Below are 13,113 nucleotides of genomic sequence, written 5' to 3'. Positions count from 1 at the left end.
CTGCGGAGCTGCAGCGTGGGCTTTCCCTGGGATCGTCCAGAGGGCTTGGCCAGAGGAGGGGCAGGGAGTGCCCCGGGGCTGGTTAGGGGCCTGGGCCTGGAAATGCAAAATATAAAAAGAAAGTGGCAAAAGTTAGTGTTTACTTACATACATACCTCAGAAGATAATACAATGCCATCTTCATCATCCTGACAACTTGAAAATTAGCCGGTTATTTCATCTCAAAATGAGTTTATTTGGGAATAGCCAAAAAAATTATAATTTGGGATGTGCACACTATGACAAACCACAGGCAAATTCAGCAAACAAAGGAAGGGAGCTGCTTTTATAGAGAAAAAGAGGGAGTACAGAGGGGCCGTTCTAAAGGAAATTCCATTGGGGAAAGGAACAGTTCAGGGCGGAATTGGCTCCTCATTGGCTGGGCTGCAGAGTTTCTGATTCACTGGGCTGTTGCCGGGTATGGAGAGAAATCTTCAGTAGTAAAGTGGCTTCACATCCTACTGGAGATGCAAGCTTCCCCTATTCCTGTTTGGAGTGATTGACGATGTGTGATGGGGTGAGAGCCCCCTAGGGGCTTCTCTAACTCCAGTTTAGTTGAGGTTCCTTTATTAATTTCCACAATCCCTAAGTTGAATATTTGCAAGGACTTCATCAACCTGAACAAAGTTTACAGGGTAGATTTTCCTATTTCGCACAAAACCGTGAGATGCTTGATGACTGCCCAGTGGGCCTGGTTTTTGGTGGTCAGTGAGTCCTTTGTAGCCAAATCATTTCAAAAGCAAATTTAGAAAAGCTCAAAATTTTTAAAGCAAAATCTTTCTTACATTTCATCTGAGATGGTGCATTTTAACAATTTTGAAATGATGTCACTGGAGCCTGAGCACCTTCCCCTCCCAGGCAGGGCCCCCCAGCACGGAGGACTGTGCTCCCCTGACCCTTGAGCTTCCAGCTGGCCTCTGGGCAGTGCTGCCCAGGCCTCCAGCCACTGCCCGAGGAAGGCTTTGCTTCGTGGACACATGTCCAGAGTTTGTATCCTGTCCCTTTCTCTTTGTCCTGTTAACAATTCTTGTCTCTAAATATTTTTAGGAAACATTGCTTTGCTGCCTATGAAGGCAGCATGAGTAATTTCACTTTTGGGCCAGGTTGGATTTTCAGCCATGAGGGAGGCCACAACAAGCAGATCTGTGTGTTTTTATCTGCATTTGCTGGAGTTTTGACTTCTTGACTGGATTCCAAGAGAGAATTTTGGGGTGAAAGAACGTAGACTGGCCAGGATGCTCCACACCCTCACCTTTGAATGTGGCCATGTAAGCCTCTGTAATGTGCACCTGGAGATTCTGCAGTAGACACAAGTCAGTTAGAAAACTGTCCTTGGGTAGGAGGAAACCCGACCAGTGAAAGTGCCAGGCTGCCTTGCTGCTGCCCTGCGACCTGCCCACGAGGCTGCAGCTGGTGCGTCAGGCCCCACCCGGCCTACCTCCCCTGTGACACTGGCGTCTGCTGACCTCGAGGGCCTGACAGGTGCTGGGCCCCCTTCCCAACAACTCTCTCCTTCGGGGTCTGGATGACGTTCAAGGGGTGATTTTCCAGAAGGCAGGAAGGAAAGCATCCTCAGCAGGTTCTGCTCTGCCACCTTCCTGCCCCCCCAGACCCCCGGGCTCCTCCCTGCCCGGGAAGACAGCACTGGCCTCCAGTGAGGCTGGTTTGGAAGGATAGGCCCGTCCCCAAACCAGGGGCACAAGCCCTCCCTGGACGCCCTTGGGCGCCCACCCCCACTCCCTGTGGTGTGACCCCTGCCCGGGGCTGACGCCACCTCATTCCCCCTTGGCCTGACCCTGGCAGGGCACCTGCGGCCTCTGTCCCTGGGCTCAGCCTCTGGTTTCCACGGGGGCACTGGCAGAGCAGGGAGGCCACCGTGAAAGCTCCTCTCCCCTTGGGCCAGGGCCAAAGGTCATGGAAGCAAAACCACAGAGTTGGGGAGAGGCCCTCTTGCTGCGTCAGGCCAGCTCCTGGGGAGCAGTCCTGGTGACCCTGGGGGGAGGAGGGGGGTTTGCCTGGTCACTGTGCTCACAGGAAGCCGTGGCCTGGTCAGGCTGTGCCTCTCTCTTCCATGCTCCTGAGGAGGAAAGCTGTCCTCAACTGGAAGCCTGGACAGGATGGGCAGGGCAGGAGGGCCCACCGCTAGCCCAGGCCACCTGTGGGAAGGGCGGTGGCTGGCGGGGCTGCTTGTCCTGAGCTACTGGGAGCCGGGAGCCTCTGAGGGTCTCTCTGCAGGCTGCTCAGACATATCCTACCCACCCCCACACCCCACCTCAACTCTTCCCACCAGATCCTCAGTGTTCCAGATTCTGAAGGCGGCCCAAGCTCTAGCCTGGATCTTCCTGGGGTAGAAGGTGCCAGAAGTGGTCGGCCTCTCCATGGGGTGACTCTCCAATTCCCGCCTCTTCCCATGTCCCAGTCATCCCCCACCCGTCCTCTCTGGGCTCCTCCAACTGGCCCTCCACCAAGGGTCCCCCCAACCCTGGGTCCCCCCGACTTCCATCTCCACACCTATTCTCCCCCTAGGCAGACTTCCTTGTTCCCGGTACCCAGTGGCTCCCCGGTGTGGGAACCTCAGGGCAGGACAGGCCTGGCCCAGGCCCCAGCCACTGCTGGGCAGGAGGGGAGCCACTGCTCTTTGGGTGGACACTGTGCGACATGGAGCCAGGGCGTGTGAGGCTTGGCCGGCCAGGTGGGACACCCAGCACAGAGGCCTGGGGTGCAGTCTGGCCCTGGTGCTGCTCAGACACAGCCAGAAAGGCCAGAAAAGACTGCAAGCTTCGGGCGGCCTGAGGCCTGAGCCCACAGAAATGTCCCACTGGCCGGGTGGGGAAACATCCTGGAGCCCCTGACCTGTGGCCTCCGTGCCCCTAGCCCCCAATCCCCTTTCATGTGCTCCTCAAAGCCCAGAGGTCAAGGCTCAAAGGTCAACAGCTGTTGCAGACAAGAGTGACCCTGTGGGCAGTGCCCATGCTTACCAGTGAGCCCACCCCTCTGGCTGGCTGGGTCTGGCCCCTGCCCTCAAAGTGGCCCTTCTGCCACCAGAGGGTGGACAAGGCCCAACCTGGGGTCCACGGACACTGGGGCTCGAGTCCTGAGAGCCTCTGGGCCCCAGAGGCCCAGGATGCTAGGGTGCATCCCGGGACCTGCCCCACGCTGCTGCCGTCAGCGGGCCGCCCACGGGGCCTGTGCAAACTGACCGCAGACACACCTTCTCAGCAGACTAGGCCGGGCCACTGAGCCCCATGGCAGAGGGGTCAGCAGACGCCTCATGGCTGCCGAGACACCCGGGCAGGAAGGTGACATGCCCCTCACACATGTGCCTGGACGTAAAAGGATCTCCCACAGAGAAGTGGAAACCCACTCGTGTTTCCAGTGGGAAGAGCAGCAGATCCTGGGGCAGGGCAGGCAGAGACCGCACACGGCCCGGGGAGGCGGACACTCCAGGGCTGGCCTGAGAGGATGGACAGGGAGGCCGGGGCAGGGCTCGACTGCCTAGCCCCGGCCTCTGTTTACATCCGTCCCTCAAATGGCCAGGGGTGCCACATCTGGGTGGCACCAGAGCCCCAGGCAGGGGTCAGGGGAGCAGGTGCCCGTGGGGGCGGCCGTTCGGTTTCTCCTGGGCTCTGCCCACAGGGCTGTGTCCACACACGTGTCGGCAGTGCCTGCTTTGGCTCCTGGCCAAGCCTCGTCCCACATTCTCTGAGGCCTGGTCAAGGCAGCAGCCGTAGGAACCAGAGAAGGGAGCAGGGGAGCAGGCCCACACCCCCACCCCGACAAGCGTGGATGGAGCTGTGGGTAAGGTCCTTGACCCCTCTGGGGCCCTGGGGACGGCAGGACTGGCAGAGCCCCTGCCCGGGGCCCTGGGGCCCACCCTCCAATTCACCTTAGGGCGGCGTCCTTTCCATAGGCCTGCTGCTCCTCTCTGCAGGACAGGCGGCTGCGGCCACAGCCCCAAGCGGTGGCCCTCTGGGGAGGACACCTGCCCAAGCCCAGGGCCCGCAGTGCCGAGAGCAAGGCTGCCGGGGTACTCGGGGGCTGCCTGGGCGGGACCATTCCTCCCGCGTGTGCCGAGGGCACGGGCAGGGTGTCTGTGGACTCCAGAGACCCCGGCCCACCTCCCTCAGCATCTTTGTGTTGGTTACAAAGACCCAAATAAAGCTGTCACTCAACCCAACTTTTTAAACAAGTCTTTTTATTGAAAGGATCTGAAAATAGTAATAAGGCTTTCAACAACATTTAACAAATTTTCAAGATATTAACAATATGAAACATTAAGAATTTACTTCAAAAAATCCAGAGTTTTCTAGATCATTCCAACATCATGCCGTTTTAGGACTTGGTTAACACTTGCTTTTTTGTCTAAATGAGTGACCCAAATTCTGAATGCCACTCACTTCTGGACCTAAAGCCGGACTTTGGCTCCCTCTCAGCCCGCAAGAGGCTGGGTGGGCCTCTAACTGCGGCCAGTGCTCTCAGGCCGATGATGGTGAGAGCCCACCACGTTTCCAACACCTGGCCCCCTGCTGGCACCACTCAGGCCCAGAGGCCGAGGAGCTCCGACGGGGCAAGCGGAGGGGGGACGGCACTCAGTAACGCACGCACGGACGGACGTCTCGACGGCGTTCAGGTGCAGCACACGCTCTGTTGAGAGCTGTAGCCGAGGGCGGCTGCACGTGTGGCCCTGGACGCCCTTCTATTGGCACGAGACTGAAGTGCGTGACCTCCAAGTGGGCAAAGCGTGGCCCCGACTGTCACTGCAGAAGCAAGTCCAAGAAAGGGCGGGCACCCATCTCTTCCGCTCTTGCCAACTTAACAGATGAAAATGCAACACAAAGTGAACTCAAAAACAGAGGCCTGTATTTAGAATGCCTGTTAGGTGGCAGGAACCAGGGCCGTGGCCACACGCACACTGAGCCACAGTGCCCACCACAGACTCTGTGCGTGCAACGGCCGACAGAAGAGCGACTGCTGGAATGACAGGCATGCCCAGCCCAGGACCCACGGGAGAGGCGAGAACAGAATCGACAGGGAACGTCGGCACAGCCACTTTTCCTCACTAACAATGTGTCCCGATCTTGTCAGAACCACAACGTCCCACGGCTTTCTAACTGAAACACCCATCTCCCTCCGTGGACCGTCACCCTGACGGCGATCATGCTGGACTGGAGAGAATGGTCCCAGCGCATGACGGCACAGAACACAGGAAACAGGGACGAGGCTCCATTTCATGACAGGACAAACCCCCTCCCTCTGAAATCTTCAGTGTGTACAATAAAATCTGTACGTAAGCACTTCAGAATGTTTAAAAGAATCTCTAAAAAGTATACACAGGATTTAAAATATCTTCCAGGGCGCGGAGTGCCATCCCTGCTCGTGAGGAATGTTTGTGGGTCTGACCTGTCGCCGGCCACCACCAGGCCACTGCCAGGCTCGCCAGGCCACGATGTGGCACTCTGCTGGCACCTGTCACACCAAAGCACAGAGAGGAGAAGAGGGCTTGGCCCACGGCGGGGTGGGCAGACTTGGTGCTGCCCAGATCAGGAGGGAGCGAGAGAGGGGCCCATCCACCCAGCAGCCCTGCCAATCAACCACCGAGCTGCTCTTTGTGAAAGTGTTCCCCTGGAGAAGTTTTCGGGGAAAAGGGTGCAGAATCAAGAGGAAAATCGTGGCAGCTAAAGGAAGATGTTTGGCTATGAAACACTTATTTTCCAACACCAAAAGATAGATCAATCTGATCTCATCCTCTCTGAATTTCAATAGACTGATTTATGGAAAAGTTTCCTGACAAGGATTACAAAGAGCCCATCCAGCTCGCTGGTCCCTGCCCCGGGACCAGGTGCTGACCACAGCACGGTGTGTGTGGTGTTGACCAAGAGCTCCCGGCCATTGCTCACTTATGCTTATTTAGAAATGCAAAAAAGAAGTCAGATTGAAAATGTTAAAAACGGCTGATTTGGTCAACAAAAGGCCGATTCCAGGCTCTTCCTCTGGCTATAGACAGAAGTGAGGCAGCATCTGATGCCCCCACAGGGCATGTGGCTGTTCACGTGTTCAGGTTGGCTTTTCCCCCAGAGGGCGAGCAGGAAGGAGGCAGAAAAGGAAAAGGAAGACACCAGAGACTCTTCAGGGCTCGGCGACCCCGAGCGCAGACGCAGGGGCGCAGGCCTGGACCTCCTCAGCCTCCTCCTCCTCCTCTGGGAAGTGGGCCTGCTTCTTCCGCACGTTCCAGTGCAGACACTGGGCCAGGCTCTCAAACCAGTCGCTCACTGGGTCTCGGACGCAGATGGAGGGCAGCGGGTAGCAAGAGGTAGTGATGCTGATGCTGAGGCAGGGGAGACACGCACACGGCACGGGTGAGCCCAGGGCACCTTCCAGAACTGGCCAAGCACTGCCTGGCCCGCCCATCCCAGGCCAGGACCCCTCCCCAAGGGCCAAGCCCATCCTACCCGGCAGGACCCATTCTGGACCCGGCTCCTCAGCCCAGCTGGGGGCCATCTCAGTTTTGCTCCCGTCACCTGCCACTTGGCCTAGACCCAGGTCCTCTGATGCCCCCTGGGGGGGGGGGCAGGCAGTGTCATGCCTTTCAATCTCACCCTAAGGAGAGCCACGGGCTGGGGGCTCAGTGGTGCTGTCGTACCAAGGAATCCTGGGACAGAGCCACGGACCCCCTTGGCCCATCCAGGTCCATGGAGGGGACCCCAAGGGGCAGGGTGGCGGGGAGGCTGAGGGGACAGAGCAGACAGGTACAGCCAACAGGGGCGTTGGGCCAGGAGGGTGGGTGGGGGTGAGGGGCCGTGGGTCTGTCACCCGTAGGTACAGCACAACGTGGGACCATGTGCAGGAACCTGCATGCGTGACTGGCTGCCTGACAGGCGCAGGTCCCTGACGTGATCACATGAGACCAGGGGACAGAGAACCTCCAGGCTCTCAGTGACAGAGCTTTGCCTCCGGGGCCCACACCTGTTCCTCACGCCCCACGCCGGCCTTGCAGGCACACACCTGTCTCCGTGGCGGATCTCCTGTCTCTTTCGTCCATCAAAGGACACCCAGGCGGTGTTCCTTGCTTCTGGTGACAGCATGATCTGAAGGGGTCAAGCAGGACAGGTGTGGGCTCATGAGCCTGCCGCTGAGCTCCTCGGACCCCCACCCTGGGAGGCCGACACCAGCCAGGAGGAGCCTCACAGGCATCCCAAGTGCCCACTACGGGCCAAGGCCAGTTTCTGGCCGTGAAGGCATTAACTTGTGCTTGCTGACACCAGCCCTGGGGAACAGAGGACGGGCATCTGTCCAGGCCCAGGAAGGCCGACCGTCCACCCAAGGCTGGGAACACAGGGCCAGGCGTCTAGCTCCCGCCCTCTCAGCTCTCTGCAACCTGCAGACGCAGCACCACCCACCGGGGCTCGAGGCCAGGGACACACTGGCCTGGAGTGGCCTGCGGCGGGGTGTGCAGGGCAGGGGAAGCGGGGTGGGGGTGGAGCAGCAGCAGGGACCGGCCAGACGCCAGGACAGAGGTCCCAGGGGTGTGTCAGGCAGGGGCATTCCTTATCTCGGGCTACCCATCCTGTCCCATGCAACGTGCACCGTGTCCACCCTGTGCAGGCCGAGAGCCCTGCCGGAGGGGCTGGCCCAGCTCTCAGTGCCGCCCCCGCTGACCAGACCCTGGGCAGCACGAGCCCAGCAGAGAGACCAGGATGGGAGTGAAGCCCTTTCCAGCATCTGGCAAGATGGGGCCCACGGCTCAGTGGGCGCTGGGAGAACAGGGGGGCACCGGGTCACAGCCAGGGGGCGCTGGAGGACGAGGCCGCCTCAGGCCGGAGCAGGTGGTCAGCACTGCAGACCCTGGGCAATGGCTCAAAGTGGAAAAGGCGGAGAGGGTGGGCTCTGACCTTCAGCTCAACCCCTGCAGGGACCACGATGGGCCGGAATGACAGCGAGTGGGGGCAGATAGGTGTGATCATGATGGCTGGCACGTTGGGGTGAATCATGGAAGCCCCGGCCGCAGCTGCGTACGCCGTGCTGCCCGTCGGGGTGGAGACGATCACCCCTGTGGACAGGCCACGTGGTCACCCTCTGTGCTGGCCACCCCCACCCCCGCCCACGCAGAATTCCCAGGGCTGCCCGACGCCCACCTACCGTCGCCCTGCACTGTGGTGATGAGGTGCCCGTCCAGGTAGACGTCCACGTTGGACAGGTACGAGGAGGGGCCTCTGTCGATCACCACCTCGTTCAAGACCTGGGGGACAGCCAGGCCACCACACACTGAGGGGCTGGGCAGTGCCTCCCAGTGGGTCTGCCCGCAGGCACCTGCACTGCTCCTGGGCTCTCTGGAAAGTTCTGAGGACAGGGGAGCTGTCCCGGGGGGTCCAGCCCAAGAGCCTCCCACCCCAAGCCCCTCCCCGAAGCCATAAGATAGTAAGGGCAAGGCCTGGAGGCGGCAGGGGTGTGTCCACAGACCTGGTACTGCATGACCTGTTTCCCGACCTCCGTGTCCAGGTCTGCAGCCAGCACCCCGTTCTCGCTGACCCCGTTGGGGACGGCTGTCTTCCCTCTAAGCTCCTTCACGACCCTGACCTTCAGTCGGCTCCGGAGAACAACAGCTGCATTCCCTGGGGGCCAGCAGGGATGACCTCAGGGGTGGCAGCACCCCATGGAAGCAGAGACACCCCCTTGACCAGTGACCCCCGATTCTTCTCCCAAACCGAGAGCAACACTTCTGTGAAGATCAGTCCACTGCTAGTCAACATGCACGGCAGCTTCACCCCGTGACCTGCTCACTCCTCAAGGCCAGGAAAAACCACGTATGAACCATTCAAAATTTAGAAATCTCTGAATCTGGGAACACTTAAATGTTGCTCTACGCATCACTGAAAAGGCCAGAAACCAAGTGAGAAGACAATCCCATGTTCAGAACTGCTTGTAGTTCCAGAACATTCCGACTCACCCTGTATCACCTGAGCAACTTGGGACTGAAAGTTCTCAAAGTTGAAGGGGGTCAGGAAGCCCAGGGAGCCCAGATGAAAAGCCATGACCGGAGGCACGCTGCCCTGTGAGCCAAGGAGGCAGGTCACTCAGCTGGACAGTCCACTGCAAAGCCACCCAAGCACCGACCAACGCACCCCTGACTGCCCCGGGAGGGGACACGAGCGCAGGGTCACTGCCAGACAGGGGCGGTGGGCTGATGCCCTCCAGGTGGAGGGGGGCTGGACTCAGAGTGACCGCACCTGAGGTCAGCAAGGAGTCAGGGATGCCGGGAGGAGCGGCGGTGCAGAGGGCCAATGAGAAACAAAGGCAACAGGACTGACCAGCCCACTGACCATGGAGAACAGGAAGAAGCTGATGAGGGCCAGACGAGAGGCGAGCAGAGCCACTCCAGCGCCCACGAGGCTCTGACCCGCGGAGACCACACCTGGTAGGTTCTGGGTGGGAAGACCTGATGGAGATGCCGGGGCGGGGACGGCAGCTGGGGCAACGGGGCTGAGGGTGGGACTCACGGTCCCCTAACAGGGTGCTCTGCAGTCCTTTGAGAGCCACTTCCGCCAAGGAGCGAGAGCGGGATGGCGGGGGCGCAAGGCAGGAGGAAAGAAAGTGGGCCGCTTCAAGGCGGCAGGATGCGGTGGGTGGGAGGGCTACCCCAGGACCTTTACTTCTGTCCTCTCCCGAGCTCTAACTCTGCAGCATTCCGGGCTCGGGGGGTGCACACCACTTCGTGCTGAGGCCCTGGTCCACACTGCCCGTCAGACCTGCCCCTGTGCCCCAGTGGCCACTCTGCCCACTTCCAGGCCGCTCTCCAAGGGCCTCCACACCGGACCTTCTAATGCACCTCGGCTGGGTCCCTGCAGGGGTCTTGCCTTGTGGAGAGTGAGGGTGGGCTGCAGATGACGACACTGGGCTCCTGTGCAGACCCTCGCCCTCTGGCACCTCCACAGTGTTTCCCCTGATGCCCTGGAGGGACAGCCTGTAGCTGCTGCCCTCGCCTGCCCTGGACCCTCGCCCCACCAACTTGCCACGCAGCGTCAGCTCTACTCGCGGTGCCATCTGTCTGTGGACCTGCAGCCGCGCCCCCCCAGGACAGTTTCTCCCCGACGGCTCTCTTCTTCCCACCTGCTCCCTTTTCCCCGCCCAGGCTGCGCCTGCCCATGTGCCATTTGCCAGCAGCACCCCCGAGGACGGCGGGAGCACCCGGCCGGTCACAGCTTCAAGCACCCAGAGCAGATGCCCCATCTGGCGTTATCCGCAGACTTGCTCTATCACCAAATAACCAAACTGACAAGAAAAACCCAGTCAGCATCAGAGTGAGAAGGCTGTACAACTCCTCACCCCGCAGTATCCAGAATGAGATGAAAGAGGGGAGGAACCCTGGCTGTGGAAGTGCCTTCTCACGAGACCCTGAACCCTCTGGAAGCCTCACCTGGAAGAGGGAGGAGGCGTAGAGCAGGGTCCCGTCTCCTCCCAGGCAGATGATGAAATCGATCTGATTGGAAATGTCATCATAATCTAGAAAACACAGCAACAAACACAAGGAAAACCGTCATGCAGCCCTTGCTGCTGCAGGGCAGAGCTGTCCAGGACGGCGCAGGAATGCTAGAAGCTTCCGTCAAGTACAGGGGAGTGACACCCAATTAACCACTCGACAGAACCGAAGGACAACTCGCCTTCTCGGAAGGTGCAGAACTTCTTCTTTACTGGTCCAAAGTTGTCATCACTCACTATGGCGGGGTCTTCTAGAACTTTCTTCTCCACATACACGATCATGTTGTTCTCCTAGAATAGAGATGGGCCCATCAGCCCAGCACTGAGACCTGGTTCAGATCATGCTGCTCTTCCCTGAAGCCGCCTTTAGGCCTGAGCACTGCATGATAACAGCGAGAAACGATTCCTTCGTCTTGGCCGGCAAACCGCTTTCAATCTGCTCATTTCACAGATTTCTATCCTCCTGCAGGCTCTGCGACGCTTGTTATGGAAGCCGCTTTCCTGGAATGAGCCTCCTGACTTTACTAGTTCTGGAATCAGAAACCTGGACACCTGGGTAGGAGGCTGGCTCCTTGAGGCCTCTCCCCACTCCCGAGCCCCCCCAGCCAGCCCCAGATGAGCACGGTGCAGAGCTTTGGCAAATATCAGTTTCCCAATGTCCCAGGTGGCATCCCGCCGGCACAGACGAAGTGGGGCGCAGAGGGGAGCTCCGGGGTCGCCTCCGCCCGCTCACCTCCATCAGGTACACACAGAGCTCCTTGAAGGGCTGGAGCAGGCTGGCGTCACGGATCTTCTTGATGACAAGCACACTCTTCGGGGACTTGTTCCACGTCAACCGCTGGCTGGCAGGGTCCTGGATGTGCCTGTGAGGGGAGAGGAGGGTTCACACCACGAGTGCATATTCCAAGAGGCGGGCACATGGCACCCTCGGAAGCGTGTCTTCAGGTCCTGCACCAGCGCTCCGCCCAAGCTGTCCTGACTAGGCCCCGCTTGCCCAGGCCTGCCCCATGCTCCGCTGCCGGGTGCCGGTCTCGCCAGTGCAGGCGCTGACCCCCGGAGTAGGGCCGAGGGCTCGGCTGACCCCTCTGGCTGCTCACGCCACCTGGAAGGTCCTCACTCAGAAGCCGCACTTCCAGGCGCCTTGCTGCCCACTGCTCACCACGCGGCCCGGACCTCACATCCGCCCGTTCCTGCAGTTTCCAGCGACACTCACCGACGGCTCCTTTGGAGCAAACCTCACTCATGGACTTGCTCCAGGAGAAACGCTAGCGGGGGCCGCTCTTTGCTTGGGGCCCTTCCTGCCCCCGGGGACCATGGCAGAGCCCTCAGGACACAGCTCCCTGCTGACTCGTACGTGGGGGGTGCAGCCCCATGTCCATACCACTGCGTGAACAACTCTGTTGACCTTTAACTTTGACAGTTAAAAGCCTGTTTCAAAGTCAGTGGCAGGATTTTGGGGGCAGAGAAACCACCTGTATGATTATAACGGCAGATACACATCATTACACATTTGTCCAAACCACAAAACGCACAGCACTGCGCAGCACTGCACGACACCCTGCAAACTGTGGCCTCTGGGTTCGTCAGCTGTAACAAATGCCCCTCTGTGGGGTGTGGACGGTGGGGAGGCGCTGCGTGTGGGGGGCACATGGGAATCTCTGTACCTTTCCCTCAATTTTGCTGTGAACCTAAAACTGTTTGAATAAGGTCTATTTTTTTAAAAGTCAGTGGGATCCTGCCCAGGAGCGACAGCCCCCCAGGTCCCCGCGGTGCCCTGACTCGGTCACTGGTGCTGGTGGGCTGGTGTGGGGAGCCCACGCGCACTGTGGTCTGTGGGTAGCAGGCCCCCACTGAGGGGCAGGGGCGTTCCCCCAGAGGCAGATTGCTGTGTAAATCACAGGGAACATCGCAGGCCAGCCTGGAACAAGCTGCGACTTGCATGTGAACAAGCTCCAAGGAGCAGCGAGCAGACAGGCAGCCACCATGGTCAGCACACACCTTGGCTGACACTGCCCTCTCAGCCCGTCGGGAAAGAGTTCTTAAAGGTGCAGTGCAAGCTGGCAGGAAGACTTCCCTGTTCAAGGAGATCCCCAGTCCAGGCACCTGCTCCAAACCTTGCCCGGTGGGGCAGTGCTTCCCTCCGGAAAGCTGGAGAGCCCCGTCAACTTTCAGAGGCACGACACAAACCACTAATGAAAGTACGGGGCGACTCATTGCGCTCCTGCCTGACCATTGCTCACCCTTTCCAGGCGTTTCCGCGAAGGGAGGGCGCACTCATCGCTCCCTCTATGAGCTTCCTCGCCTGCCCAGGTCACAGCGCAGCTCTCCCAGGAGGGGACGGCCGGTTTGTGCATGGCGCCTCGGTCACGCTTTGCTAACGACAAGAGTAAGGCGCACTGACCCCCCGCACTCTCCCAGTTGTGCATCTGCACCACAACCCTAATTTCTGCATCCTCAGAACTGAAGGCAAAACAGAATCCTGAAGTGACCTGCTAATGGTTGTGTAAAACAACCAAGTCTAGAGTCTCCTAAAACTACAAATCAAACCAATCACACAAGTCTTCTTGTTTGCACAGTCCTCTTGCCTGGAGGCCTACCTAA

The 13,113-nt window shown here is 59.4% G+C and overlaps 1 protein-coding gene across 2 annotated transcripts in view; it reads right to left on the bottom strand.

The window, feature by feature from the left end:
* Window positions 1-4,214: 4,214 nt before the first annotated feature.
* Window positions 4,215-13,113, bottom strand: part of NADK (NAD kinase) — a 33,210-nt gene continuing 24,311 nt past the window's right edge. The window contains exons 4-12 of one of the 2 annotated variants that reach the window (XM_087446990.1): window positions 11,246-11,375; window positions 10,695-10,803; window positions 10,451-10,536; window positions 8,984-9,086; window positions 8,497-8,648; window positions 8,176-8,275; window positions 7,929-8,086; window positions 7,042-7,124; window positions 4,215-6,364 (exon numbers count right to left, since the gene is read on the bottom strand). In XM_087446990.1, coding sequence (XP_087303116.1) covers window positions 6,166-6,364; window positions 7,042-7,124; window positions 7,929-8,086; window positions 8,176-8,275; window positions 8,497-8,648; window positions 8,984-9,086; window positions 10,451-10,536; window positions 10,695-10,803; window positions 11,246-11,375 — 1,120 coding nt within the window. In that variant the 3' untranslated portion in view covers window positions 4,215-6,165. The remainder of the gene's footprint in view (window positions 6,365-7,041; window positions 7,125-7,928; window positions 8,087-8,175; window positions 8,276-8,496; window positions 8,649-8,983; window positions 9,087-10,450; window positions 10,537-10,694; window positions 10,804-11,245; window positions 11,376-13,113) is intronic. The other variant, XM_087446991.1, reaches the window with a different exon arrangement.

This window comes from Ceratotherium simum, chromosome 22, assembly GCF_057802395.1.
Source record: "Ceratotherium simum simum isolate JZ-2026a chromosome 22, ASM5780239v1, whole genome shotgun sequence".
NCBI lineage: Eukaryota > Metazoa > Chordata > Mammalia > Perissodactyla > Rhinocerotidae > Ceratotherium > Ceratotherium simum.
The sequence above is the reverse complement of the archived record's forward strand: the minus strand, read 5'-3'. Positions and strand labels throughout refer to the sequence as shown.